The 27,986-nt window shown below is 45.7% G+C and overlaps 3 protein-coding genes across 3 annotated transcripts; 2 read left to right on the top strand and 1 right to left on the bottom strand.

Annotated features, from left to right (window-relative positions):
* Positions 1 to 35: 35 nt before the first annotated feature.
* On the top strand, positions 36 to 15,752 carry CCT3 (chaperonin containing TCP1 subunit 3). The gene is made up of 14 exons (XM_004480620.5): positions 36 to 237; positions 2,045 to 2,106; positions 2,843 to 2,893; positions 2,985 to 3,047; positions 3,366 to 3,462; positions 5,863 to 5,980; positions 10,034 to 10,220; positions 10,979 to 11,128; positions 11,915 to 12,047; positions 12,234 to 12,315; positions 13,762 to 13,942; positions 14,437 to 14,682; positions 14,932 to 15,063; positions 15,438 to 15,752. Exons 1-14 carry the CDS (start codon positions 207 to 209, stop codon positions 15,540 to 15,542), a joined length of 1,638 nt encoding a protein of 545 aa, XP_004480677.1. The 5' UTR covers positions 36 to 206; the 3' UTR covers positions 15,543 to 15,752.
* A 3,464-nt stretch (positions 15,753 to 19,216) lies between these two features.
* GLMP (glycosylated lysosomal membrane protein) lies at positions 19,217 to 22,153 on the top strand. Its single transcript, XM_004480622.4, has 6 exons — positions 19,217 to 19,383; positions 19,870 to 20,118; positions 20,251 to 20,448; positions 20,555 to 20,773; positions 21,283 to 21,539; positions 21,647 to 22,153. The coding sequence occupies exons 1-6, from the start codon at positions 19,264 to 19,266 to the stop codon at positions 21,810 to 21,812; spliced, it is 1,209 nt and encodes a 402-aa protein (XP_004480679.1). The 5' UTR covers positions 19,217 to 19,263; the 3' UTR covers positions 21,813 to 22,153.
* A 258-nt stretch (positions 22,154 to 22,411) lies between these two features.
* Positions 22,412 to 27,887, bottom strand: TMEM79 (transmembrane protein 79). Its single transcript, XM_004480626.3, has 4 exons — positions 27,765 to 27,887; positions 26,215 to 26,999; positions 25,725 to 25,938; positions 22,412 to 23,478 (listed from the first exon to the last, which is right to left on the bottom strand). The coding sequence occupies exons 2-4, from the start codon at positions 26,954 to 26,956 to the stop codon at positions 23,265 to 23,267; spliced, it is 1,170 nt and encodes a 389-aa protein (XP_004480683.2). The 5' UTR covers positions 26,957 to 26,999; positions 27,765 to 27,887; the 3' UTR covers positions 22,412 to 23,264.
* Between the last annotated feature and the right edge of the window lie 99 nt (positions 27,888 to 27,986).

Here is a 27,986-nt window from a genome sequence, read left to right as displayed (position 1 = left end):
AGCGTAGGGGCGGGGCTACGAGTGTCAATTGGCCTGTTTTCTCTGTCGGTCAGTGAGCTAGGTGCAGTGATTGGCGGCGGCCCGGTGGGTAGCGGGTTTAGGTGTAAGCCCTGAGAAGCGAGCGTTTTCTGGGCTTCTGCCTCGGTCTCTCCAGAAGGTTCCTCCAGTTTCCCAGCTGAGGGTACCCGGTTTTGTGTCACGCCGCCATGATGGGCCATCGTCCGGTGCTAGTGCTCAGTGAGTTCTGGGGAAAGCCGGGAAGGGTCCTCTTTTCGCTCCTATCCCTCCACACTTTTCAGTGCTGCCCTACCCGGGTCCCGCCTTGGCCCGGCCACTGAGGCTCCCAGTCATCGTGCTTATTTAGGAATTCCACTTTGTTCTCTTTCCGTCATCTATTCCCTCTTTACAAACGCAAAAGGTCGCTTCCCCTCCCCGAGTCTCATGTCCTGTCTTCATCCCAGGAAGCTCTTTGCCGCCTCGTGTCGCCTTCCTCACTCCCGGCGCTGCACCCGTCCGCAGTTCCCTCGCAGGATCTTCAGTGTGGTGTAGCTGAATGAATACCGTTTTTTTAATTAGGCCTAGCTTTATGTCCTTGGCCCATTCCTTAGTAACGGTGTGTCCTCGGGCAGCTTGTTTCCATCTGTATAGCGGGGTTAATATTTCCTCGTAAAATTGTGAAAATTAGAAAGTAGGTAAACTGCTCTTAAGAGGGTCTTGCAAATAGTGGTATTCTACTTTCCATTGATTTGCTCTCTGACAGTCCCTCTAGAATTTTCATTCAGTAACCCCTCTTTCCTCGCTGGTTTTTCTTAAGATGTAATCATTCCCTTGGTGACAAGTGCGATGTAATCTTTGCCACTACTAACCAACTAAGTTTTCCCAAGTTTCTCTATTAGACTGGTTCTCTTTACTCTTTGGAAATATCCTTAATTTCTTTCTGATGTGTGAGCACTACTTCCATTGTCTTCCTCTGGTATATTTCCATTCTCTGTAACTTTTGTAAGATACCTAACCGTTTTCCTTTCTTTACTAATCATCTGTGTACAGAGTACTGTTCAGAGTTTTTGTTCATTTTCTCTGAACCTAGAAAACAACTTTTAAGGAAAAATTTTCAAAAAATTTTATTTAATCTTGGAAAATTCAAAAAATTTATTTAACCTTAATTCTGATGGCTTGTAGACCTATGCAGATTAAACCACTGCCTGAGATAGGAATGCAAACCCTGAGGACTTCCAGGAGTTTAGGTTTGATGGGTCTGGATTTAAAGATTTAAGTTGTAGGGGGATATGTAATTTGGAGAGGTGAGGGAAATAGCATTATGCTGGCTGTAATCGTTGGCTTTTATATCTCCATTGAAAGAGTCTTGGGGTGAATGTTGCATCTGTGAAGTCCTTTTCACTTTTCAGGTCTACAACACACTATCCCTTACACATGGTGCAAGTTAGGGGCAGGTCACTTCTGCAATCTGGAAAATCCACATAAAATTTTTTGGCCTTCCCTTCATACCAGAGAAGTCTGAATTTTTTCATTTTCTTTTATGGGCTGTTTGCTGTACCTTATTGTAAAATTTGGGTTACATATATTCTATGCATTTCTGAGTTTTAAAATTTTAACTATGTGGTCTACTGGTCTTCACATGTAGTCAGCAGCTTCCACGAAACTCCTGGAAAAATCCCATTTAGTTTCTTACGCTGACCAATGATGTATTGAAATTGTGGAGTGGGTTGATATTTGGTTAGTGGGAAAGTGATGACCAAGATTCCAGGTGAAGTGTTAATGGGGTTATTTTTTAGTGTACCAGGTATCAAAGTATGTAAAGAGGTAAATAGCCATAGTATGTATATTTATTTTTTAACAGCTTTCTGAGATTTAATTGACATGCAAAGAAGCTGCACATCGTTTGAAGAAGTTTTGACCTATGTGTATATCCATGAAACTTGTCTATTTTTATTTTCCAAGGTTGGGAAATAAATAGCTTATGTGCAATGGGGTTATCCTGGGCTTTTGCCTTTTCTTTTTCTTTCTTTCTTTTTCTTTTTTTTAGGCCAGAACACAAAGCGTGAATCTGGAAGAAAAGTTCAGTCTGGAAACATCAATGCTGCCAAGGTAGCATATCTTTTAAAAGTTTGGCCTGTAGGAGATCACCTCCAGCTGCCTTCTCTTGTATTTCTTCATAGTGATAAATTTCTTATTCATATGGACTTTAGAGTGTGCAATTAGAGGAAAAGTTGATTTATCTTCTTTCAGGACAATTCCCTGGTGAGACGAGGAGGGGAAGATCCATACCTACCGCCACCCCCACATTAGGCCTAATAGACTTCTCACCTTAACCTTTGCATAATTATATTGCTGTATATTGTTTTAAAATATTCTATTTGTATTTGTCTCCCCCATATTAGACTGAGTTACTTCAGGGGAAGGAAAGATTATATATTAATTCCTTTTTGTATCCTAGGGCCCACTGTAGGTCCTGGATAGGTATTTAGTAAATGTCTTTTGAATGGAAGAATGAAGTGGCCCTAGACCTGATTTAGGGTGGTATAGAAGTCACTGTCATGGAAAGAAATGCTGAGATATGTAGGAGATCTTTCCCCTTTCTACTTATGAAATCATTTCTTTCTACATCTACTCAGAAGGCATTTACAAGTGAGGGGGGATGGGGTTGGGACAAGAGCTAGCCGGCCAAATGGCATGGTGTAATCTAGCATGTTTGCCAGCATTGCTTTACTATGCATGTTGTTTGTGTCCCCTTCCTCTACCACTCACACTGGCCTCTGACTTGTGCTAATTTTTCTGTTTTCTGTTTTGTTTTTGTTTGTTTTTTTCTTCCTCTCTCCATTAGACTATTGCAGATATCATCCGAACATGTTTGGGACCCAAGTCAATGATGAAGGTAGGTTTATCTTTTATTGAAGCCCTCAGACTACAGAGTTTCCCTTTTTTTTTTCTGGGACACTCAAGTATAACCTTTGCTTCTGTCTTAGATGCTTTTGGACCCAATGGGAGGCATTGTGATGACCAATGATGGCAATGCCATTCTTCGCGAGGTATGACTTTTCATTTTCTAGCGGTTGTATAAATGTACAAGACCTATAAAGATGTACGTAGGTAATGCTTTTAGTAAATAAACTAAAGATACTCTTCTGCCTTCAGGAACTTTAATAGATGAGTTGCCATAATGCATTTTTCTCAAAAAGGAAGAGACTTGGGAAGGTGGATTTATTCTTTTTAATACTTCAAGGTAAGGTAAAGAAATAAAGAAAGGGAGTAAGTATGGCAGAAGAAACACAAGTTAGGGCCAAGCAGAACAGGTTAAGAGGTCTTTGAATCATGTTGATTCAGTGGCAGTCTACTTTTTTTTTCAGATTCAAGTTCAGCATCCAGCAGCCAAATCCATGATTGAAATTAGCCGGACCCAGGATGAAGAGGTTGGAGATGGGACCACATCAGTAATTATTCTTGGTAGGAGAAGTGTGAGAACTTGATAAGGAAAATAAGATCGAAAATTGTGCTTTTTGCTGGAAATAAATGTGTCATATTTCAAGAAGGAAATGCAGTTACCAGTCCACTACTTATAAATAGGGAGCAGCTGTAGCTCAGTGGTTGAGCACTGACTTCTCACAATCCCCTCCCTGGTACCTCCAAAAAAAAATTTTTTTTAAAACAACTTCTTAATTCTCTATGTATTCTCCCTGTCTTAGTTTCCTAGGTATGTCGTAATGAAGCATCACAAATTGGGTGACTTAAAACAACAGAAATTTATTGTCTCATAGGTCTGGATGCTAGAAGTTTGAAATCAAGGTGTCGGCAGGGCCTTGTTTCTTCTGAAGTCTGTAGGAAGAATCTGTTCCTTATCTCTCTCCTGGCTTCTGGCAGTGACTTGCTGAAAATCCATAGCATTTTTTCCCTAAATCATCGTGTCACATTCTCCCCTATGTATGTCTGGGTCCACATTTCCCTTTCTTATTCGCTATTAAGTCATAATGAATTAGGGTCCAACCTACTCCAGTAGGACCTCATTTTAACTTGCCTAATTCCATCTGGGTGACCTGATTTCCAAATAAGGTCACATTCTGAAGTACTGGGGATTAGAACTTCAACAAATCTTTCTGGTGGACACAATTCAATCTGTAAGAATTTTAATATAAAATATTCATCAATACAGAATGAGCTATGCAAATCTGTTGAATAAGAAATGAGCTTCTAGTTTTAACGATTTATCTTTCCCCTTTCCTATAGGATCATAACTTTTTTTTAAATTATATTGCTCTAAAGAATATTTTCTTTTTTGATTTTTTTTTTCTCTCTCCCCTTCCCCCCCGCCCAGTTGTCTGCTTTCTATGTCCATTCACTCTGTGTTCTTCTGTGACCGCTTCTATCTTTATCAGCGGCACCAGGAATCTGTGTCTCTTTTTGTTGCATCATCTTGTTGTGTCAGCCCTCCGTGTGTGTGGCACCATTCTTGGGCAGGCTGCACTTTCTTTCGCGCTGGGCAGCTCTCCTTGAGGGGCACACTCTTTGCGCGTGGGGCTTCCTGCGCGGGGGACACACCTGCATGGCAGGGCACTCCTTGCATGCATCAGCACTGCACATGGGCCGGCTCCACACGGGTCAGGGAGGCCCGGGTTTGAAGCACGGACCTCCCATGTGATAGGTGGATACCCTATCCATTGGGCCAAGTCCATTTCCCTAGAATCATGACTTTTAAGTAGCATTTTAGATTATTTTCAGAATGCATTTGTACTGCATTTGAGAATGTTGAGATGGCTGGAAATTCAGTTGAGAATTTTGAGAATGAATTACATCTTTAGATACAATGTTTTTGAGGCTTGAGAATTATATGTGGCTGCTTTTTTTTTCCCCCTGTGGCTATTTTTTGTGTGTGTGGTAGAAGTTGTGGTTTAGATATCACAGACAGAATTTTCTAACTGATAATGTTAGACAGTTGAGTCTCCTGTAGGTAATAGGTAAGTACCCGTGAGTCTAGGCATCTTAGATGTAGGCAGCTTTTAAAAAAAAAACCATCTTAGACTTTTTAAAGACATACTTCTTTAAGTAACTGTTTGACCTCTTTAACAGAACATACCTTTTCTAACTTAATCTTCTTCAAGTATGCCTTAGAAGTATTCATTGATCTACCTTAATATATATGGTCACTATTAAAGAATCAGAAAAAAGTACTGAATGTCAAACATTAGAGTGCATGCCACAGAATATACATGTGAACTGTGGCTTATTTGTATAAATTTAAAATTAGTGTCAGTGGGCTGGTAGTATAAGCAGTTTGTGCAAGAATATATTTCTCTTTTTAAACTTCATAGAAAAAAAACTTCTGTGTATATATGTATAAACTGTTTTGTGTTTGTATGTGTATATTTATGTATTAATTAGAAAATACAGTTTTCAAAGAAGGGGACATTTTTACCAATAATCCCTCACCCAGCGGGTAAATTTTCGTGGATATTCTCTTTTGTGTTTTGTTTTTTTTTTGTTTGTTTGTTTTTAAGTACCAGCAGGTCAGCTGCATGCATCCTTAGGTGTTTTATCTTCTTGTGTTTTTTTAGTATTTTAGAGTCTTAGGAAACTTTTCTTCTTTTTCCTAGCTAGTAGCAGTTACTTAATTAGAAAGATCAAGTGAATAAATAAACCCTTGGGTTGTTAATTCATTTAAAATAAGCCATAGCAGGGTATTTATTATATTATTAATTGGCTTGTACAAAGTGTAAAATTTTGAAAACCGTGACTAAATGACATCTTGGGAGAGTCTGTTTTACAAAAGGATATGGTGTTTTTAGAAGCATAATGAAGTTGATTTACAGACACTTTGTAAAATGTCACCATTGTGTTTGTATCCTTTTTCAGCTGGGGAGATGCTTTCTGTGGCTGAGCACTTCTTAGAGCAGCAGATGCACCCAACGGTAGTGATCAGTGCTTACCGCAAGGCATTGGATGATATGATCAGCACTCTTAAGAAAATCAGGTATTAGGAGGGCCAGAAACAGTGTCAAATACGGGAGGACCCAGAAGGATGATCTATTCTGTGTGATGAAAGAAGGCCAGGCACATCACACACGTTAGTGGTGTGTATACCTTGCTATCAGTTTGTGAGAAGAAGAAACAAAAAGAGGAGAGCAAACTGAAGAGGAGGATCAGGGAAATAAAAGTTTTAGGAAATATCAAGGAATATAAAACAGACTACAAAAAGAGCTAGGATGAGTTCTTCAAAATATTTTGGTTTTACATGCTTTCTTCAAGTTTCTGTGTTGGGGACTGCTGTGGGAAATGTGTAGTATATAAAATATTCCCACTTCTAATATTTTAGATTCTAATAGGGGAATTAAGGAATTAGATAACTATTTAAGATTTTGTTAAAATGTCCTGCCATCATGCCTGATTTTAGCCGCTTAAGTGGCCACTTCAGTACTTAAGTGCTGTGGAAGATGGTAGCCAGCAGTTTTCCATTATAAAATCAAAATGACTGGGACTGCAAATGCATTTTGAATCTCTTCTAGTAATGGATAGAACTTGCTGTTAGACCATATTTGCTGAATACTGATAGGGCAATGAAGGGAATATAGAAATCCATGACTTCTAACTTTACAGAATGTTAATAAAATTAGGCTGTAATGTGGAGTTGGAAAAAGGAGTGTTTTTCTGTTTAATTTTGTTTTTGTGGTAACATTTATACAACATACAGTTTTCTGCTTTAACCATCTGCATACATACAGTTCAGTAGAATTAATTACATTCAGTATTGCGCTACCATCACCACCATCCATTACCAAAACTTTTCCAGCACTCTGAATGGAAACTCGGTACCCCTTAGGTATTGATTTCTCATTCCCAACCCCCCACCCCCAGGAAACTTGTAATCTTTCTGATTCTGAATTTGTATATTCTAGTTATTTTATATAATGAAGTTATATATTACCTATAAAAGGCATGTTTTTGATAAAACTTTTTGGCTTAGAAAATAAAACCTACGTTTTTTATGAGGTTGGGTCATTGTGTACTTAAGTGTTTAGTAATTTGGTGAGTTTTGTGTTGTGCTACCTGCTGTTAAGAAACAAAGTGCATGGTAATATATCTGTCTAGCACTCTTAGAGTATAAAGTGTTCTATGTGAATGATTTTTATGAAATAAGTTCTGGAAGAGTAGAGATGCCCAGAGGCTTTATTGACTGTATGGAGCTGAATCATTAGAAAGTTTTTCTTTTCACCAAGCAATAACTGCCTACTTAGAACACTCATTTATCTTAGATAATACTTTGAGTTCTTGCGTCTTCCTTAAAATCTGTAATTCAATAACTAATTACTGATTGCATAATATATGTGCTGTAGTATTATAGAAGGGATTTTAGCAGTAAGTGAAAATTTGGACTAGATCTTTTTTTACTTTTTATTTTTTATTTTTTATTTAAAAGATTTATTTATTTATTTAATTTCCCCCCCTCCCCTGGTTGTCTGTTCTCGGTGTCTGTTTGCTGCGTCTTGTTTCTTTGTCCGCTTCTGTTGTCGTCAGCAGCACTGGGAAGTGTGGGCGGTGCCATTCCTGGGCAGGCTGCTCTTTCTTTTCACGCTGGGTCGCTTTCCTCACGGGCGCACTCCTTGCGCGTGGGGCTCCCCCACGCGGGGACACCCTTGCGTGGCATGGCACTCCTTGCGCGCATCAGCACTGCGCATGGCCAGCTCCACACGGGTCAAGGAGGCCCGGGGTTTGAACCGCGGACCTCCCATATGGTAGACGGACGCCCTAACCACTGGGCCAAAGTCCGTTTCCCTTTTTTACTTTTTAAATTTTAAAAAAATTTATCTCCCCTTCTCCCCCATTGTCTACTCTCTGTGTCCAGTCACTGTGTGTTCTTCTGCATCCACTTGCATTATCAGGTGGCACTGGGAATCTGCATCTCTCTTTTGTTGCATCATCTTGCTGCATCAGCTCTCCATGTGTAAGGTGCCGCTCATGGGCGGGCTGCGCTTTTTTTCACAGGCAGCTCTCCTTGAGGGGCACACACCATGCACATGGGGCACCCTTACATGGGGGCGCCCCTATGTGGCACAGCACTCCTTGTGTGCAGCAGCACTGTTTATGGGCCAGCTTACTACATGGGTGGCCCTGGGGATCAAACCCTGGACCCTCCAGGATATGGTAGGCAGATACTCTATCAGTTGAGCCACGTCCTTGTCCCTGGACTAGACGTTAAGGTTTGTTTTTTCACCCAACTTCATTTTGTGTGAAATACGGTTTCTCTTCGTTTTGGGTGAAATGTGGTTCTAAATAGAATTGCTGTGCAGAAATATATAATCTTACCAAGACTAAACCATCATAATAGTAAACATTAAGTGGCACTGTTATGCAGCTGGATAGAATATAATTGGCATTCAAAGTGCATAGTACAGATTGGTGATTATCAGGAACTCTCAGAATTGGCTATTTATGGGATAAGATTTCATGGACAAAATGTGTCTTGACCCAAGTAAAGAAGTTGAAGAGGATGAGTAGGAAATGGGGAAGTAAATGCTTAATTGGTACAGAGTTTCTCTTTGAGGTATGGAAAAGTTTTGGTAATGGATGGTGGTGATGGTAGCACAACATAATGAATATGATTAACACCAGTGAATTGTATATTTGAACATGGTTAAAAGGAAATTTTAGGCTTATGTATGCTATTAGAATTTTAAAAGCACCTGTGTAACAGTAAATCCTAAAGTAAACTATGGATTATAGTTAATGATATAATTGCAGTTATATTATTTCATCAGTTGTAACAAAGATGTCCTGCTGATGCAAGTATTAATAATAGGGGAAACTGTTTGGGAGTGGGAGATATATGGGAATTCCATATTTTTCTGCATGATTTTTCTATAACTACAACTTTTCTAACTAAAAAATACTTTTTTGGTTGAAAGCAGAAGGTAAAGAACAAACTATTTTAGTGTAAGCTCTGTAAATGTAGAGAGCTGTCAGACATCGGAATAAATTAATGAGGGCTTTGAGGCATCTGCCAGGGACAGGTTAGTTAGTTGTATTCTTGCTAAAAGGCAAAGGAATGGATAAGATTACCTCCTTTTTTTTCTTCTTCAACACCCCTCCCACTGCTTGCAATCACTATCTGCTCTCTCTGTCCATTCACTGCACTTTATTCTGTGTCTGCTTGTCTTCTCTTCTGGTCTTTAGGGGGCATCGGGAACCGATCCCAGGACCTTCTGACGTGAGAGAGAAGCACTCAAATCACTTGAGCCATCTTAGCTCCCTGTCTCTCACTGCCTCTCCTGTGTCTCTTTTTTTGTTGCATCTTCTTGTTACACCAGCTTTCTGTATTGGCCTATTTGCTTTTACCAGGAGGCCTCGGGAACTGAACCTGGGACCCTCTACATGGTAGACAGGAGCCCAATTGCTTGAGCCACATCCCCTTCCCAAGATTACCTCTTGAGGTCCCTTTTATTTTTATTTTATTATATTTTTTAAGATTTAGTTTTTATTTCTCCCCCCTTCGCTGCTCTCCCACCCCTCCTCGTTGTCTACTCTCTGTGTCTGTTCACTGTGTGTTTATCTGTGTCCACTTATATTCTTGTCAGCGGCACGGGGAATCTGTGTCTCTTTTTTTTGTGTTGTCTTGCTGCGTCAGCTCTCCATGTGTGCAGCACCACTCCTGGGCAGGCTGCACTATTTTTTTTCTGCACTGAGCGGCTCTCCTTACAGGGCGCACTCCTTGCGCCTGGGGCTCCCCTATGCTCAGGACACCCCTGCGTGGCACGGCACTCCTTGTGCGCATCAGCACTGCATGTGGGCCAGCTCATCACATGGATCAGGAGCTCCTGGGTTTGAACCCTGTACCTCCCAAGTGGTAGGCGGACACTTTATCCATTAAGCCAGAACTTTCCCTTCAGGTCCCTTTTAGTTTCCAACAAAGGATAAGATTACCCTAGTTTTGTTTCTTGATCCATTATTATAGTAACTGATCTGTAAGTGAAGGACTTCTTTAAATATCCGTGTTGTCTGCTGAGCATGTTATCGATTCTCTTTTCTCTAGTACCCCTGTTGACATCAATAACCGTGATATGATGTTAAACATCATCAACAGCTCCATTACTACCAAAGCAATCAGTCGGTGGTCCTCTCTGGCATGCAGTATTGCCCTAGATGCAGTGAAAACCGTACAGTTTGAGGAGAATGGTCGAAAGGAAATTGACATCAAGAAATATGCCAAGGTGGAAAAGGTAAACACTTCTTCCAATGTGTGCTTCAGGGACAAAATACTTACAGCATGAATCATCCTACTTAAAGAGAAAGTAGGTTTAAATCAGAGCAAAATATCTTTAGTTGGAACTAGGAACAAGAGCCATACTTGCTGCCTGGAAAACAAAAACCTAAAGAGCCTACCAAGGGAGAATTCCTGAAATAATTGGTTATCTTCATAGATAACTCTACAGTGGTTTATCAGGGTTAGGGAAAGGGTTACTGGTATCTCCACGTTTGTGTATTTCCATACCTATCAGTCACAGTTGGTTAAGCTGTAAACTTACCAAGGACTCTGTAGTATGGTATTAACTTGTATGACTTAGATCACTAAATATTAGGAAATAGGTCTTTTATAAGCCCCAGAAAGCTTTTCTCCATCTCTACAGATTTGAGATTAAAAAAAAAAAAAGCAGTAATAGTTTATGACCAGTAGATGGAGCCCCAAGCCTAAAGTTCTGTGGGAATATCTTTAAGGAATTTGAAGAGACCTGAGCCCTTTTAAATATGTCATGTTACGGAATTTCTTTGGGTCTCAATGAGTGTTGTAGTCTAAGCATTGGTGTGTTAAGAGGAAGAAAAAATATGATTGCAACCCCATTTAAGTTTTTTAGTTTAGTGAAAGAAAGATACTTAAAAGAAACCTGAAATAGTAGCCATTTGGGAAAGATGATCATGGGGGAGTGGGATGAGAAATTCTCTGCTTGTTGTAGATTAAAGTGAGTTTTCTTTTGCTCAGATACCTGGAGGCATCATTGAAGACTCCTGTGTCTTACGTGGAGTCATGATTAACAAGGATGTGACCCATCCACGAATGCGGCGTTACATCACGAACCCTAGGATTGTGCTCCTGGATTCTTCTCTGGAATACAAAAAAGGAGAAAGCCAGGTAAAGTACCTGACTATATTCTTTAAAGTTGACCTAATCTGACTGCTAATATGGAGAGTTTAAAAAAAGGGTATGAGTTTTGTGTGCTTGCTCTGTGGCAGTTACTGTCCTTTACGTATGTTATCTATGATTCTTACAACAACCCTTTTAAAATAGTAGGTATTGACTCCATTTTACAGACAAAGAGTTCAACACTTAGAGAAGTTAGTATTTGTATATAAACTAATAAACACAGTTAATATTGGCCAAATCAGGATTTGAATCCAGCTCTTTGGGTTCAGTTCCACCCTCCTTAATGTATCAAGAGAACATTGATACATGATACATGATAATGTATCAAGAAGCATTTCCAAAGGGCAAGAGGCTTACAGCATTCTCTTGGATAAAACAAAGTAATCTGACTTTTATTAAATAAGGATTTAGGAACAAGAATCAAAGAACTTAATTGGTCAAAAGAACTAAGACCCAGAATTACCATATACACTGGCAGGAGAGAAGTAACAAAGAACTGGATGGCCAGAGACCTTTCTAGGCCAAATTGTACTAATTGACTTGTGACTTTGAGTTTCAGTGCTTTATAATGAAATTAAGGAGTTAAACTAGATGATAGCTAGAGCTGAACTGGCTTATGGAGGTGTGAGAGCACAGCTTTAACATTATTCTAACTCATATTTTTTGAGATGTGTGACAGGGCTGGATGGAGGGAGCATAGTAGGTGGGGTGACTCTGGACATCTTCTCCAGTCCAGAGATTTTTAAATCAGAGCAACTTTACTCCACCACATAGACTGACATTGAGATCACACGAGAGGAAGACTTCACCCGAATCCTCCAAATGGAAGAAGAATACATCCAGCAGCTCTGCGAGGATATTATCCACTTGAAGCCTGATGTAGTAATCACAGAAAAAGGCATCTCAGGTAGAACTCGATTCGAATAATTTTCCAGCCTACCTTTGAGGCAGGAGGGGTTGGGTGATCCCCCCCCCCCCATATTGTCATAGACTGGACATAATATACAGTGGTTAGAATACATTGAGGATAAAACCAGGGCAGAACTCCTGAGTTCTGGCTTCCAACTTGACACCTCTACTCTTGGGTTTGCAGATTTAGCTCAGCACTACCTCATGCGGGCCAATATCACAGCCATCCGCAGAGTCCGGAAGACAGACAATAATCGCATTGCTAGGTGAGTAGGGCAGGTAAAAATAAATCCTTCTCCTGTGTGTTTCCACCATTGTAATTTTATTTTTTTATTTTTTAAGATTATTATTTTTAAATTTCTCTCCCCTTCCCTGCCCACCCCCATCGCCCCAGTTGTCTGCTCTCTGTATCCATTTGCTGTGTGTTTTTCTGTGTCTTCTTGTATTCTTGTCAGCAGCACTGGGAATCTGTTTCTCTTTTTGTTGCATCATCAGCTCTCCATGTGTGCGGCACCACTCCTGGGCAGGCTGCACTCTTTTTTCGCGCTGTGTGGCTCTCCTTATGGGGCGCACTCCTTGTGCGTGGGGCTCACCTATGCGGGGGACACCCCTGCGTGGTGTGGCACTCCTTGCGCGCATCAGCACTGCGCGTGGGCCAGCTCACCACACAAGTCAGGAGGCCCTGGGTTTGAACCCTGTACCTCCCATGTGGTAGTCGGATGCTCTAGCCTTTGAGCCAGATTCACTTCCCATCATTGTAATTGTATGATGCAGTCATTAACATTGTTATCTGAAAAGGTTTAATATATAGGATACAAGAGATCAGTTACAGTTGGAGATAACCTGGATTTAGCTGTCTGCCCTTGTCAGAAATCCTCTAGTTCAACAATTATCCACTGCATTAGTCTCTTTTATTTTGCCCTTATCCAGTAATGCACAAGCTTACGCTTAGACAATTGTGATCACTACCTTGGTAGGTATCTATTAAATTTGTAAATCTTTTCTTGTCAGAGAGTTCTTTTCTTTATTGCCATCATAGTGATTCTAAATGAACTCCAGGGTTTATCGCCCTTTATGAGGTTTCCAGAGTAGTCTGTCTTAACCATGTAAAATATAGTAGAACCATTGTCTTCTTTGATTTGGATCTTTCAGCTGCTTTAGATTGCATTCACTACCTTTGCGTTGATGTCTGTGCTCAAATGCTGTCCATTTTTAATGCTTTCTTTATAAAAAGGAAGATAAATCTATCAAATAGCTCATAATGTATCAACCCAAATAGAATTTTATACTTCTGCTTGCTATAAAATGGACCTGTGTGTGCATGCCCATGAGTGGGGGGAAAGAATAACAAATAAGAAATTGGTTCTAGATTCATTAAAACCAGTACAGGTCTGTTCCTAGCCTTGAGACCTAACTGGATGGTACAGGATGGTTTATATTTAGAAAAGGCTGTATGTGGTGTGTAACATGTTGCCTTAGGTACACACATTTAGAAATAAAGTCATATTAGTTTAAGGAAACTTAGCCTGCATGTGTTTGAAAGTAGTTTCACCAGGCAGTCAAGACCTCTCAAGGGATATAGTATAAATGTTTCTAGTAACTCACATTTGCCCTTATCCCCAGCCACAGACCCTAGAGACTAGGGAGATAGATTAAAATATCTGAAATCATCTGGTTCTCCTGTTCTTCTCCCCTCAATCCCCCACCCTTAGAGCCTGCGGGGCACGGATAGTGAGCCGACCAGAGGAACTGAGAGAAGATGATGTTGGGACAGGAGCAGGCCTGTTGGAAATCAAGAAAATTGGAGATGAGTACTTTACATTCATCACTGAGTGCAAAGACCCCAAGGCCTGCACCATTCTTCTCCGGGGAGCCAGCAAAGAGATTCTCTCTGTGAGTCAGCTTTGAAGTGTGGCCAGATGAGATAGGTCACTCTGCTTAAGAGTTTCTCAGACTATGTAAAGTCATTTACATGTTTGCCCATGTTTAGCTATTTAATTTGGATCTATAGCCAGAGGTACTTCTCCTGTTTATTTTTAAAGTTGAAATTACAATTTTTCTTTTTTCCCTCAGGTTAAGTAACTTGCCCAAAGGCACACAGTAAATAGTTCTCACTATACCACACAGCCTCCTAAAGGACACCATGGGGTATAGCTGTAGGATAATGGGCTAAAGCCTAACTTCAGAGTTAGCATGACACCTCCCCTCTACCACTTTTCACCCTCTTGCAGTCATGAGTTAGACTGTCTGCTCTACCCATTAGAGGTTCCAGAGACCTTTCCCTCCTTGGTACTTTACTAACCCTGGCAGTCAGAAAGACACTTGGTGCCTCTGGTTTATCCCTGAGTCCTCAAGATTTGGCATCATACTGTCTTTGCTTCTCCAAGGAAGTAGAACGCAACCTTCAGGATGCCATGCAAGTGTGCCGCAACGTTCTCCTGGACCCTCAGCTGGTGCCTGGAGGTGGAGCCTCTGAAATGGCAGTGGCCAATGCTTTGACAGAAAAATCTAAGACCATGACTGGTGTGGAGCAATGGCCATACAGGGCAGTTGCCCAAGCCCTAGAAGTCATCCCTCGTACCCTTATCCAGAACTGTGGGGCCAGCACTATCCGTCTACTTACCTCCCTTCGGGTAAGTTCCTCTCCATGCTATTCTTCTTCAATGGAATAGAGAAGGCTGCTGTCTGTGTTTGATCTAAGGGGATGTTCCCCATCTTATAACTTGTTCCCTTAAAATTTTTGCTTTCTTGTTTTTTACTTGTTTGCTGTCATGGTTATTTCTCCTATCATTTTTGGTTTAATTTTTTACTTAATGTTCCCTGCCAACTTGTTATTCCCAGTATTTTCTCTCTCTAACTACTTTGCTTTGTTCCAACTCCAGGCCAAGCACACTCAGGAGAACTGTGAGACCTGGGGCGTAAATGGTGAGACAGGTACTTTGGTGGACATGAAAGAACTGGGCATCTGGGAGCCATTGGCTGTGAAGCTGCAAACGTATAAGACAGCAGTAGAGGTGAGGCGCCCTAAGGCATATGCCATGCCACTTCCTCCTTTGCCAGAATAGCACATAACCAGAAACCAGTGTGTTTAGAACAATCTTGAAGGATAGGTATAAAATACAGAGTATTCCCTGAAACTAAGCGTTCCTTCCCAAAAATTTCCCAGGGAATTCCATCCCCCTCCTCTTTACCCCATACAAAAAGCAAGGTAACATTGCACAATGTGCATCCTTGCTTAGTGAGAACTGCATTTTACATTCAAGACTCTAGAAAGGTAGATTTCAGATAAAATGGTAATTCTGTAGGAGGAATTGGGTGATATTTATGAAAGAAACAAATGTTCTTCCATTCTCTGCTGACCTCTTTGTGGCTGTGGTTTTCCTCCTAGACGGCAGTCCTGCTGCTGCGGATTGATGACATCGTCTCAGGCCATAAGAAGAAGGGTGATGACCAGAGCCAGCAAACAGGGGCTCCTGATGCTGGCCAGGAGTGAGTGGTGGGCAACCAGCAGATTCTTCCTTTTCGTTGAACCACTCTGTCAGGGCCACTGTGGACGACTTTGTTTGGAAGGGATCAGGTTGAGGGGCAGCCCCCAGTCCCTATCTGTCCCGGCTCAGTTTGCAAAAGGCACTGACATGTAATTCTTCTCTATTGTAAGCTTTCCATTTAGTTTGCTTCCGATGATTAAATCTAAGTCATTTGACACAGTTGTTAAGTGTTTTGTTTTTCAACCTTGGATCATGGCTGTACCTCCTGGCAAAGACGGAGGAGGCAGAAAACCTTACTGGGAAGGAAGGGAGATGGGAACTAGGTCATTGGGTATCTTTATTTGCCCTCTTGAAGAGCTATTCTTCAGGCTTCTCAGTAGGTCTTGCTTAGGAAAATCCTTTTGGTGTTTAAAAAATAAATGATACTGTAAAGCTTAAGAATCACCACTTTCCATGTACTGCCCAGGAGAAACCTGTTTAAACTTAACATGGGTGTTCCTCAGGTCTGGTTGTAGAGCAACACCTAGTACTTGCTACAGAGGGCTTGGGCTTTTGTTATAAAGGACATAAAACATCTCTTGTATTCTGTAGCTTTTAGAGTCCTTCCTATGTTACCTGGAGTTCTCTTTCTCCACCTTTCCCAATATTCTTTGTGATTCCAATCTGTACTCTGGCTTGCTAGCTTAATCTTGCCACAGTTATGTCATAGTCAGGCTTCCACCCTCCATGCTAGCAAAAACGTACATCTCGTGCTTTGTTTTTTTAAGGGGGGGCGGGCGGAGAATTAAGTAGTGATTCTGAAACAGTGAAGGCTAGGTGGGGCCAGCATTTGATTTCTTCTGTGTCCTTTCTCTTGGCTTTTGGTTCTTCTACCCTACCCTTTGACCTTACCATTCATACATTCATTCCTGTTTTATCTTTTCCCTGACCACAGGTCTTAGTCATATTAAGTTGAACTACCAGGTATAAAAATAAGAGCATATAGTGCCTACTGTGTAGCAGACATGTTTTAGTCACTTTGCAGGTAAAATGATCTTAAAGAAATATTACTCACAAAGACCTGAGAAGTTATGATGGAAGGAAGCAAGTCACACCCTGTGGATTCTTTCCTCCCATTTGTCCCTTACTCTCCTTGCTCCATTCTGATTTCAGCTTTAATGGTTAAGCACTTAGATAATTAACTGCACACAGTAGTTTTCCCTGCTGGCATTGGTAACTTTTTTTTTTATGCAAAAAAACATCATTTATGATGTGTTTTTATTTTTCAGCTTGTGGAAATCCCACTGACATGTTAGATCAATGTGTGTGCTCTTAAGTCTAGGTTTCACTGTCTCTCTGTGTTTACTTCAAAGACTGAATTTAGTATAGTGTTCAAAGTCACCCAAATATCTTTTTTTTTTTTTTTTAAGATTTATTTATTTATTTAATTTCCCCCCCTCCCCTGGTTGTCTGTTCTTGGTGTCTATTTGCTGCGTCTTGTTTCTTTGTCCGCTTCTGTTGTCGTCAGCGGCTCGGGAAATGTGGGCGGTGCCATTCCTGGGCAGGCTGCTCTTTCTTTTCACGCTGGGCGGCTTTCCTCACGGGCGCACTCCTTGCGCGTGGGGCTCCCCCACGCGGGGGACACCTTTGCGTGGCACGGCACTCCTTGCGCGCATCAGCGCTGCACATGGCCAGCTCCACACGGGTCAAGGAGGCCCGGGGTTTGAACCGCGGACCTCCCATGTGGTAGACGGACACCCTAACCACTGGGCCAAAGTCCGTTTCCCCTCTTTTTTTTTTTTAAGATTTATTTATCCCCACCCCCCTCATTGTTTGTGCTCACTGTCTGCCCTCTGTGTCTTTTCTTTTTGTGCTTGTCTTCTTTTTTAGGCGGCACTGGGAACTGAACCTGGATCCTTCCATGTGGGAGGGATGTGCCCAATGGCTTGGGCCATTTCTGCTCCCTGCATGTTATGTCTCAGTCTGTCTTCTTTGCATCATCTTGTTGCACCAGCTCGCTGTCTTGCTTGTATTCTTGAGGAGCAGTGGGACCCGAAACCAGGACCTTCCATGTGGTGGGCGGGAGCCCAACTGCTCGAGCCACATCTGCTTCCCGAAGGCTATTGTTTTTCATTCTTCCTTTATCGGTACCCACAATTCATAACTCAGAGGACTCAATCACTTTTTTGCCTCAAGAAAAATGAGTTATTGATGAAACTGAGAATATGTCGCAGAGTAGCAATTTGGCAAAAAACACAAAAGATAAATGGAAGGGGGGATGTTTATGCAACAACACAAAGTTAATTTCCTTAGAATTTTTAGAACTTAGCAGTTAAGAAAAGGCCTATAGAAAAACAGGCAAAATATTTAAATAGCTCCAAGAGAAAACAAAAATGAATGCCTCTGAAACAATATATGGCAAACTTTATAGAGAAAAAGAAATTAAGTTTGGTAAACACTTGTTCAGTGTATGAGGAAATGGCACTCAAACACATGGTATGTTAGAGGGCCATTTGACTTGGCAAGTCCACTCCTGGGTCTTCATCCTGTGGATTTGGTTGCATGCATATGGAATGTGCTATGTACAGGGATATTCCTTCTACCCGTGTTTGCCATGACAAAATACTGGAAACAATACCAAAGTTCTGGTTAAATATATCCATGGAACATCCACCTACAATGAAATACTTAGGTGGACCATCAGGCTACTCTAAGTGTACTGATGTGTAACAGCCCTTAGTATATAAATGAAGAAGCAAACTGCAGAACAGTTTGCACACCTTCACTGTGCAGCATTATACATTCTTGAGAATGAGTAGAATATCTTTGAAGGATACATAAAAAACTGGTAATAGTGATTGTCTCTAAAAAGTAACCAGGCTGTTGGAGAATAGGGTTGATACCCTTTGGTATCTCAAATTTTGTACCAAAAGTATTTATTTAATTAGTTAAAATGTAATTGAAAAGCATGCAAAAAACAAAAACCAACAAACCAAGAATAGCAAGTGTGTTTTTTCAGCCAGGCATAACCTCCCTCTTGACAAATACATGTATTATTTTCATATCCTATTTTCTTCCACAATAAAATGATGAGCTCTTCAAAGACAATAACCTCCATATCTCAGGGCTCAATAAACATTAGATTGACAAGAGCTTCTGGGGTGTGTGCTGTCTCCCACAGAAATCCTTCAAACTCCTCTGGACTTTCCCCTACCACAGAATTATTGGGGTCTCATTTGAATTTTGAATCCAGACATGGCTCCTATAAGTAATGTTTAGTTGGGCCCGGTTGGATATGAGAGACAGCAAGTATGTCTGCATATTTAATCTAGGATGTCTTGCTAGCCCAGTTGGAGATTGTGAAGTCCATTTTGATTTTGTGTGTGTGTGTGTGTTAGGCCAGTAATTTATTCAGGGAGGGAAGAGAAATGGGAGAAATTAACATCATGGGTTCCAGGTGAAGAGAAAGACTGAAAAGTGATAAAGAGGGCTGATTTACAGACTACAATTTTCCATTATAGATTATAAATGCCCAGGTTTTACTTGCGTGGCGTCCATGGCAGAGGGAAAACGGCAAAACGGCAAGAGCAGGGTGCAGAAGTCCACTCATTCAAATGCAAACCAAAATCTAGGTTAAGGGAGGCGGTCCCTTTAAGAACAGTGGTGTGGTGGCCCCGCCCTTTAAAGGGATCAGCTGCATCTGTAGGTCACATGACTCCTGTCTCAGCCGGCTGAAGTTGGGGCAGCATGTGTGGTTGTGTGGAACACCGCTGGGGTTGGCGGTGCTGTGCCCCCAACCCCATGCTCTTCCTGGGCCTATTTCTGTCTGCAGCCCCGTCTGGCCTGCTTGGGGAGGACACCCGCCAGGTGAGGACTCCAGTGCTGGAGTGATAGGGGTTTCCGGAAGTGCTACTCTTGTGAGGAGGCTAGAAGCTGGGGCAACGAAGGGGTGCGGGCTGGTTGCAAAGAGAAGGATTCTTGAACCTTGGGAACAAGGAGCAGGGATTGTGGAGGTGTGGGGTGGGGAGCAGGTTGTGAGGGCTCCCTGTCTTCTGGTCAAGTCTGGTCCCTGACTCAGCCCTGGGTGACCCAGGTCCAGGCAAGTGGTGTTTTTTTGGTTTTTGGTTTTTGGTTTTTCCTTTCTCCGAGCCCTATGCTGTGAACTCCCACCAGGGTCTGGGCACTTCTGGCTCTAATTCCCCCTAACCCCACCTCTGCCCCTTACCCAGGATTCCCTTAGCTCCTACACTCACTCCTTTTGCCTAGGCCCCTCATTTTCCCAGTCTTCTTTGCCATGTTGCTCCGTGACCCTGTTCCCTCAACCCACCTGCTCCACACTATTCCACTTGCCAGGTGTCCCTGGAGGTCATCCCTGGTGGGCCCCAGAACCTGCTTCATATCCGGGCAGTGGGTGCCAACTCCACACTGCACTATGTGTGGAGCAGCCTGGGGCCTCCAGCAGCGCTGCTGGTGGCCACCAACACCCCTCACAGTGTCCTACGTGTCAACTGGAGCCACTTGCTGTCGCCTGAGCCTGACGGGGGCCTGGTAGTGCTCCCCAAGGATAGCGTCCAGTTTTCTTCTGCCCTTGTCTTTACCAGGGTAAGGAGGTGGGGGAGAGCCAAGGGTAAAGCAGCAGAAGAGAGGGTTTATCTGAATTAGAGGGAGGAACAAGGGGTGGGGGGTGATCCTGGACCTAGACAAGCCCAGTCCCACCATACCCCCACCCTCCAGCTATTTGAGTTTGACAGCACCAATACATCCGATGCAGCAGCAAAGCCCCCAGGGAAACCGTATCCCCCATACTCCTTGGCTGAGTTCTCCTGGAACATCACCAACTCAATGGATCCAGCCACCCTGAGTGCCACATTTCAAGGCCACCCTGTGCATGACCCCAACAGGGCTTTTGCCAATGGCAGCCTGGACTTTAAGGTAAGGATGTGGGTGATCAGAAGGAACTCAAGGCTGATTTCCCAAGTTCCTTCTTGAAGGTGGGCATCTTCTGCTTCCCATGCCTCCCATGCCTTCTCCTTCCTAGGTCCAGGCCTTTTCCAAATCCGGCCGACCAGCCCAGCCTCCTCGCCTCCTACACACAGCAGACACCTGCCAGCTGGAGGTAGTCCTCGTTGGGGCCTCTCCCCGGGGAAACCACTCCCTATTTGGACTGGAGGTGGTCACCATGGCCCAGGGCCCTGACTGCCCCACAATGCAGGAGCAGCACTCCATTGATGATGAATACTCGCCTGCTGTCTTCCAGGTCAGGCTTGCAGCGGAGAGACAGATGGGTGGGGAATGTAGGTGGGACCCCAGGAGGATCTCAGGGAATGAGCCAACCATTTACCACTTGGCAACACTTTATTCAATTCCTTTAAGTGCTGGATCCTGTGCTAATGAGTCTGATCCAGTTTCCACCCTCAGTGGAGGAGACAAACAGAGGCAGTGCAGTGTGACTTGTTCTTTGGCAGGTGGGGACCTCCAAGGGCCTGGGAGCCCAGAGGAGAGAGCTGAGTGCACACTTGAAGGGAGTCAGGACTGAAAAAGGACTCTACACTCATCCAGTACAACTCCCCCTTTTTAGAGAGGAGATATTGAGGCCCAAGTGCAAACAGCCTTACAGTTATAGAGTCAGGCCCGCAACTCAGGACTCGTGCTCCCCTTAGCACACTGCCTGTCATTAGTAGTGAAGGCTGGGAGAGAGAAGGGGACGAGAAGGGTTGGGCACGGGTTGACCCTCCTCACCCTGCCTTTCTTTGCCTTTTTCCTCAGTTGGACCAACTGCTCTGGGGCTCCCTTCCATTAGGCTTCGTGCAATGGCGACCAGTGGCTTTCTCCCAGAAGCAGGGGGTTCGGGAATCAGCCATGTCCTGTCAAGCTTCCCTTCTTCACCCCATCCTGGCATATTCCCTCCCCCAGTCGCCCATCGTCCGAGCCTTCTTTGGGCCCCAGGGTAACTTCTGTGCCTTCAACCTAACGTTTGGGGCTTCCGCGGGCCCTGGTTACTGGGACCAACACTACCTCAGCTGGTGAGAGCCAAGGCCTGGGTCACAGGTTTCAGAGGTTGAAGTAGGGCGATCCAGCCTTCCCTCCTAAGCTCACCGACTCTCTCTTTCTCTTATCCTGCTCGTTCTAGGTCAATGCTCCTGGGCGTGGGTCCTCCTCCAGTGGACTCCTTATCCCCACTAGTCCTGGGCATCATGGCAGTGGCCCTGGGTGCTCCAGGCCTCCTGCTGCTGGGCGGAGGCCTGGTTCTGCTGCTGCACCACAAGTGGAACTCAGGGTACCACTCCCTGAACTGAGGCCTACTCTCTAGATGGAAGACTGTCACTGGACCTGCTTGTTGTGCCTCAAACCTCCGGAGGTTGGGGAGCCAGTGTTCTCATTCAGGTTCTCCCTTCTCCCATCTTGCTTTTCTGCAGAACCTCAGAGATCAGCCTCAGTTTCCTGGGGACCCCCAGGAGGGGCTTCCTTCATACCCTGGGGAGAGGGCTGGGGACAGGGTCCCCTTGGTGTTCCTCCCTGCCTATCCCTTCCCCCCACTTCCCCTTGCCCAGGACTCACAGACCTAAAGAAAGGGCTTTGGACTGGCTGGCTGCCAGCCTGGCTGGAGGGGGCAAAATAGACTTTCTTTTCCACAGGGCTCTAGTCTCTCAGTGTGTTAGTGTTGTTGGGCTGGTTTGGGGCTGGTTCCAGGGAATGGGAAGTGATGGGTGTGGAAGGCAAGTTTCTATCAGAGGCCTCTTTTCCTCATCAGACCTAATTCTCTCCCTCACCATGGGACCAAGGCTCTTGCCAGCCACCCTCCACCATGTGGAGCTGGGAGGTTTCTGGTACACAGTCTCCATCAAACAAGGATGGGGTGCTTCAGACTGGGGGGCAGACACAAAGAGCCAACAAAGACTGCGGCAGTATTTATTGTCTCTCTCTCACACACACACACTCCCTGGGTTGACGTTAGCCACTGTGCCTTCCACTCGTTCCACCCAGGGGAATTAAGGACTTCACTACCCTTGCAAGGAGAGTTTCTCTGCGCTCCTCTCTTTCTGTGGGAGAAGCGTGGCTTCTGGGCAGTTGAGAGGTGGGGAATTATTACAGGGGCCTTAAATAGGCTGCAGGGAAGAGGCAGCAACTCTAGATGGCGGCGGCTGGAAGAGTCTTGGCAGAGGCTACAGAACCCATGAAGACCAGCTGTGCAGGGTCCTGAACCCAGGTCCTCTAGGGAGGGTTTTCACCAAACTTGAATGTCCAGTCTGATCGTCAGTCTTTAGCCGCGGGCAGTATTTTCAGTCTCCTTGAGGCCATCGGCATAGACACCGGACAGAAATGGTCAGAGTTCTGGGACCGGGCCATGCCCCCACCTCACAGGAGTCTTGGCAGGGGGCAGAGTGGAGCGTCAGTGGGCCCTCGCCCGGCAGTGGTAGGGGTCTGCCTCTCTAACTAGGCCTGGCTCCGTTACCCTCAGCGGGTATCCTTCAGGGGCCCTCTCCCTCCTTCCCTGAAAGAAAACTCCATCCCCCCTTCACGACTGTTCTGGTCTCCGAAGGCGAAGGGCAGCACCTGGTGGGGGAGAGCTAAGGACGGTCCACACTGATTGGATGGGATCCTCGTCGGGACAGTAGCGGGGTTCATCCCACAGACACCCGGGGACGGGGGTGGGGGGAGGAGGAGTCCTGGCCAGCAGGCGGCGCGGGGAAGGGACCCGAGCCGGCCGGCCGGGGGCGGGGCCGGGGGCGGGGCCGGGGCGGGGCGGCTCAGCCCCAGGGGCGGGGCCTGAAGCCGGCGGCCCCGCGGCTGTACTCGGGGTAGTCCAGGCGGCTCTCGGCGGCGGTCATCATGCGCTCGGGCTCCACCATGAACATGTAGTAGAGGTTCCACACCAGCATGCACAGCAGAGGCAGGAATGTCAGGCCGTAGCCAAAGCCTCGGAAGGAGCGGCCCACGGCGAAGGTCAGCCAGTATATCAGCCTAGGGAGGCAAGACAAGGGTCGGGCTACCCTGGCGCGTCCGCTAACTGGCCGCAGGCGCGTGGAGGGGAGAACAGGGAGCGAGACCGATGGGGGCTGGCGGGTGTGACTGGAGCTAATAAGAAGGCAATGTTTATGCACTTCCTATGTGCCAGGCAAAATTTCTATTTCCCCACATCTCAGTGAGGTTAGTGTGTTAATTCCCCTCCTTTTATTTATTTACTTTTCAAATTATAATTAAAAATCCTTGAGTGGGCAATATACATGCACATGGTTCAAAATTTGGCGGGACCAATGAATTTGAGGAAAAAGTCTTCCTCCTTTGACTCCCAGCCATCCTATTCTCTGTTCCCCCAGGAATGGTTTCTTGTGCATCAAGTAATGTTTTGTGTATATATGAGAAAAACGCTTTTCCTTCTCCCCCTTATTGGAAGTATGGTAGCATACTATATAGACTGTTGGCAGATTTTTCTTTTTTCCACTTATATCTTGAAGTTTATTTTTTATCAGTATATAAACAGCATCCTCATTCTTTTACAGCTGCAGTGCCTTTCAATGCATTTATTTCCCCTTTTGCAGTTGAAGAAAACTGTTTTAATGGGGTTATTAAGTAAGACTGGCCCAAGGCCACACATCTGGGAAATAGCAAAGCCTTAATGTGATCTGACCCCTTCGTTTGCCTTTTTAAAGGGGCAGAAGGAAAGAGGAGAGTAAGGAAACCAGCTTCAAGAGGGCATAAAGCCCAGAGGGATGGATCAGCCACAACCAAATATTTCCCCTTTTTGAAAACCCACTCAAAACACACACCCTTCAGTGGGGAGGGCAAAAGATGCAGCATCCTCTTAATATATGAAGAAACACTACACAACTGATGTGCCTCTACCTGTTTCCCCTGTAAAAGGGAGAGAACAGTCACTGCTGTTTCTCTACTGCACCAGCACGGCATAATAATAAGAGTTCACATTTTTCGAATCTTTACCAAGTGCCAGGCTGATGTAAGCACTCTACATGAATTAATTCATTTAATCCTAGCAACAACTCCATTTCATAGATAAGGAAACTGAAGCACAGAATGCTTCAGTAACTCGCAAATGGTAGAGGATGGGAAAGGGAAGGGACCTAGGTCCTAGTCCTGCCACCGCCGCTGGCTGTCCTGAGCACCTTTCTCCTCCCATCGGCTGTGCTTTTCTCTCTGTGAAATGGAAGGGCTGGACTAGACAATCACTGAGTCTTCCTTGAACTCCCTGGTGATCGTTACTGCTTAAGCCCACTTCTGTCTGAAACCAGCGTATTTCCAAGAGGGAGGAGGGAGGCTGAGGAACATATTTATCTTGGGAAGCATCTACTGGGAGAGAATGCAAGGCTGCCTGATGGCCAGGAGGCTGGGGAGACAGGTGACCACTGGGCTATAGGCAGAAGTGGGAAGACTATTTTAGCAGTTGGGGCTATGTGGAAACCTATACTGAAAATAAGAAGAGGGAGTGTATTAGGGAGAAGTGGAAAGACCTGTATTTGAGTTCAGGGAATCAACGGTGTCTTCTGGATTAACGTTAATTTACATGGAGGGGGGGTGGCTACAAACTCAGAATGAAAGGAGAGTAATGAGACTGGCCCACTGACAAACCAGAGAACCAGAGAATTTTCTACTCAGCAGGAAGCACCCAGGACTGTGAAGGAACCAGGGATGCTTAGCAAAGTAAAGAAACGGGGGGGGGGGGGGGGGGGGAGCACAGTGTTGCGGGGGAGGGAATTAAGAGGTGTTGTCAGATATCTGAATTTGTCCCAGGCAGTTCCAGAGATGTATGTCAGAGTGGCAGTTATCAGCAGAACAGAAAGACAAATGTTCTAACAATTAGGATCTTTAAAAAATGAAACAATTCCTTAAAAGGAATTGAGCACCTTGTCACAGGTATGTTCAACAAGAAGCCAAGTGGCTGCCTGACCAGAGTGCCACAGAGAAGTGGCCGTAATGGGTGGGAGGTTGATCTAGATGGTACCTGAAGGCCCCTCCACTTCAAGGTTGGTGTGTCTCTGAAATCAGTGTCCTATGGGAAGAATGTGAGCTGATCATCCACGACCAGGTGAGGTAAGGTGTAAGGGAGAAAGTGGACTCACTTTTCCAGGGCATATATTTGGACTGTCGCAGCATCCAAAAAGCCCCCTGTCCCTGGGTTCAGATGCCTGGGCCCCCTCTAGCACCATCAGCTCCCCAACCCCCCCTATGTCCCACACCTAGCCCCAACTCACCGGGAGATGGCAAAGAGACCAGTGAGCAATGGGAGCAGCTTAAGGGTGTCCTGGGGCAGGTACGTGGAAAGCACCGCCAGGTTGAAGAAGTAGAGAATGAAGAGCTGGACCGACTGAGCCACATATTGCCGGTGGATCTCCACCTCTCGACGCGGCTCCCCGAAGGGTCGGAGGGCAGAAAAGCACAGCAGGCTCAGCCCGTACACCAGGAGCCCTGGGGTGGGGTGAGGAGCATGTAGGGTCAGGCTGGGCAGGAGGAAGGAGCTCTAGGCAGGAGGCCGGGGCAGGGTTCCTAGCAGAAGGAAAGGGCCTAGGTTGCACACCCTGGGACTGAGAGGCTCCTGGGAGGGGATGGGCACACGAGTGGCAGGGAGGGGTCCAGGCCAAATGAAGGGACACTCCCCCCTCCACCCCCCAAGCCAGGCAGACCCTGCCCTCCTCAAGTCCAGTTCCCGGATGCTCCCTTTCTTCTCACAGGGCCCAGGCTCACCCAGCACGATGGGGAAGGTGGCAAAGACCCCGCAGCGCAGCGTGTAGACCAGGCGGGAACTCACAGTGGGCAGCCGTGGGGCATCGAAGGGCAGGAAGGCATATGCCCCATACAGTAGGCAGGGGAAGAGGATGAGGGCAGCCCCCACCGAGGCCACGGCCCTCAGCCCCTCCCGGTCCCCACAGCTCCCACAACCCCGGCAGGAGTGACCAGGCGACTTCACTGCTGCCTCGGCCCACTTGCACTTGGGGGGCTCGGGGTGGGCGAGCCGGGTGGGCAGGAAGGCCCGGTGCTCGCCCTCGCCTGCCTCACAGCACACGATGAGGTCCTCCTGGGGCCGCCGCTCAATACACTGTAGGTCGATGGGCACAAAAGCCCGGGCCACCTTCTCGGGCAGCAGGTTGTCATCATCTCCGGGTGGCTCCTCGGGCTTAGTGAGTGGCTCCGACTTGAGGGGCTCTGGCTCAATGCCCCGCCAGCCAGGGGGATCAGGGAACGGGGCACTGGGATGGGGGCCAGCCCCCCAGGGCAAGGTGGCAGCCTCGCTTACTGTGCTTCCCAGACCATCCTCAGTGTCCTCCGTTGCCATGGGAGACCCTGTTGAAGAGTCCACACTGGGGGACTCAGCTACCCCTTCCCCTTCTGGCTGCCGGCCATTGGGGACCAAGGCCTGGGGTGGGCTCTTCTCCAGGGCCTCAGACCCCTTCATTTCCAGCATGACCTGGGTCTCAGGCTCTGTCATCCTGGGGCCTCAGGTCTCAGGTCTACGGTGAGGTCATGTCACCCTGGAGGGAGCAGAGGAAAGCTCTGTCAGAAGCCCCTGGCCCTTAGGAACCCTCCAGAGAGGCCAGCCCCGTGGGCATTAGTCCCTTCCAGGACCTTAGGGAGAACATGGTGCAGAAGAGGATGTTGAAACAGAGAGAGGCGGGAGGGAAGTGAGCAGTTGAAATGGAGGCACCCTTTCGACATCAAATGCCATCCAGCAAGAGGGTGAGTCAGGGGGGCACAGGCCCTGGCAGCTGCAGCCTCCACCAGCCTACCCACGCCTTCTACCCCCCCCCACCAAAACCCCTGGGGTCACGGCCACCCTAGTCCATGAATGAGAGGAAGAGGAGGTGTCTAGAACTTTGCCAAGAGCTTCCTTCCTGCCAAAGACCTTCCTGAAGACAGAGAAGCTGCCCCTCTACCTTCCCACCTCCCCGTTTCTCTGCAGATTCCTGCTTAGGACTCTCCTGGAACCGATACCAGGCATTTGCCGACAAAAGTGTCCCAAGGAGCTGGCAGTTTCTGGGCAGCCTGCCCCCTCATCTCCAATCTGGGAACTTGGTCAGTTTCTGAACTCCCCATTTGCCCACCTCTGCAGAGTCCTGGTGTATCCATTCCCAACTTCTAGGTCTAATCATGGCTGTTTCCCATGCCTCTTTCCTGCCTTTCTTCCCTCCCTGCTGTCCTCTAGCTCACTGCTCCTGGATGGGACTGATTTCTTCTTCTTTCATCTCCTCAAGCACCCGTCTATCCTTCACCCATTTGGACCCATGAAACCTTCTTACTTTCCATTTGGAGAGAGGCGGAGGGTCCCTGGCATCCGTCTGTCCGGGAAGTAGCTGCCTAAGCTCTCTGCTCGCTCTGCAAGTATTTCTCTCTGACTCCCTCCCTTTACTTGGGTCTCCAAACCTGTCTGACCGGAGCAGGTGGGGCCCAGATTAAAGGGGCAGGTCCCGTCCTGACCTGCTGAATCTGCCGACAGAAAAGGCAAGAGAGGAGGCACGTCC

Source organism: Dasypus novemcinctus, chromosome 13, assembly GCF_030445035.2.
Source record: "Dasypus novemcinctus isolate mDasNov1 chromosome 13, mDasNov1.1.hap2, whole genome shotgun sequence".
Classification (NCBI taxonomy): Eukaryota; Metazoa; Chordata; class Mammalia; order Cingulata; family Dasypodidae; genus Dasypus; species Dasypus novemcinctus.
Note: the sequence above shows the minus strand (reverse complement) of the source record. Positions and strands in the feature narration are given on the sequence as shown.

Bases quoted from the DNA above. Each gene is read 5' to 3' on its own strand.
- CCT3 (XM_004480620.5), top strand. From the start codon at position 207: ATGATGGGCCATCGTCCGGTGCTAGTGCTCA. The intron at 10,221-10,978 runs GTAAACACTTCT...TCTTTTGCTCAG, and splicing joins AATATGCCAAGGTGGAAAAG to ATACCTGGAGGCATCATTGA. The intron at 15,064-15,437 runs GTGAGGCGCCCT...TTTTCCTCCTAG, and splicing joins CGTATAAGACAGCAGTAGAG to ACGGCAGTCCTGCTGCTGCG.
- GLMP (XM_004480622.4), top strand. From the start codon at position 19,264: ATGTGTGGTTGTGTGGAACACCGCTGGGGTTGGCGGTGCTGTGCCCCC. The intron at 19,384-19,869 runs GTGAGGACTCCA...TCCACTTGCCAG, and splicing joins TTGGGGAGGACACCCGCCAG to GTGTCCCTGGAGGTCATCCC. The intron at 20,774-21,282 runs GTCAGGCTTGCA...CTTTTTCCTCAG, and splicing joins ACTCGCCTGCTGTCTTCCAG to TTGGACCAACTGCTCTGGGG.
- TMEM79 (XM_004480626.3), bottom strand. From the start codon at position 26,956: ATGACAGAGCCTGAGACCCAGGTCATGCTGGAAATGAAGGGGTCTGAG. The intron at 25,939-26,214 runs GTGAGCCTGGGC...ACCCCACCCCAG, and splicing joins CACCTTCCCCATCGTGCTGG to GGCTCCTGGTGTACGGGCTG. The intron at 23,479-25,724 runs GTGAGTTGGGGC...TTGCCTCCCTAG, and splicing joins GGTCTCTTTGCCATCTCCCG to GCTGATATACTGGCTGACCT.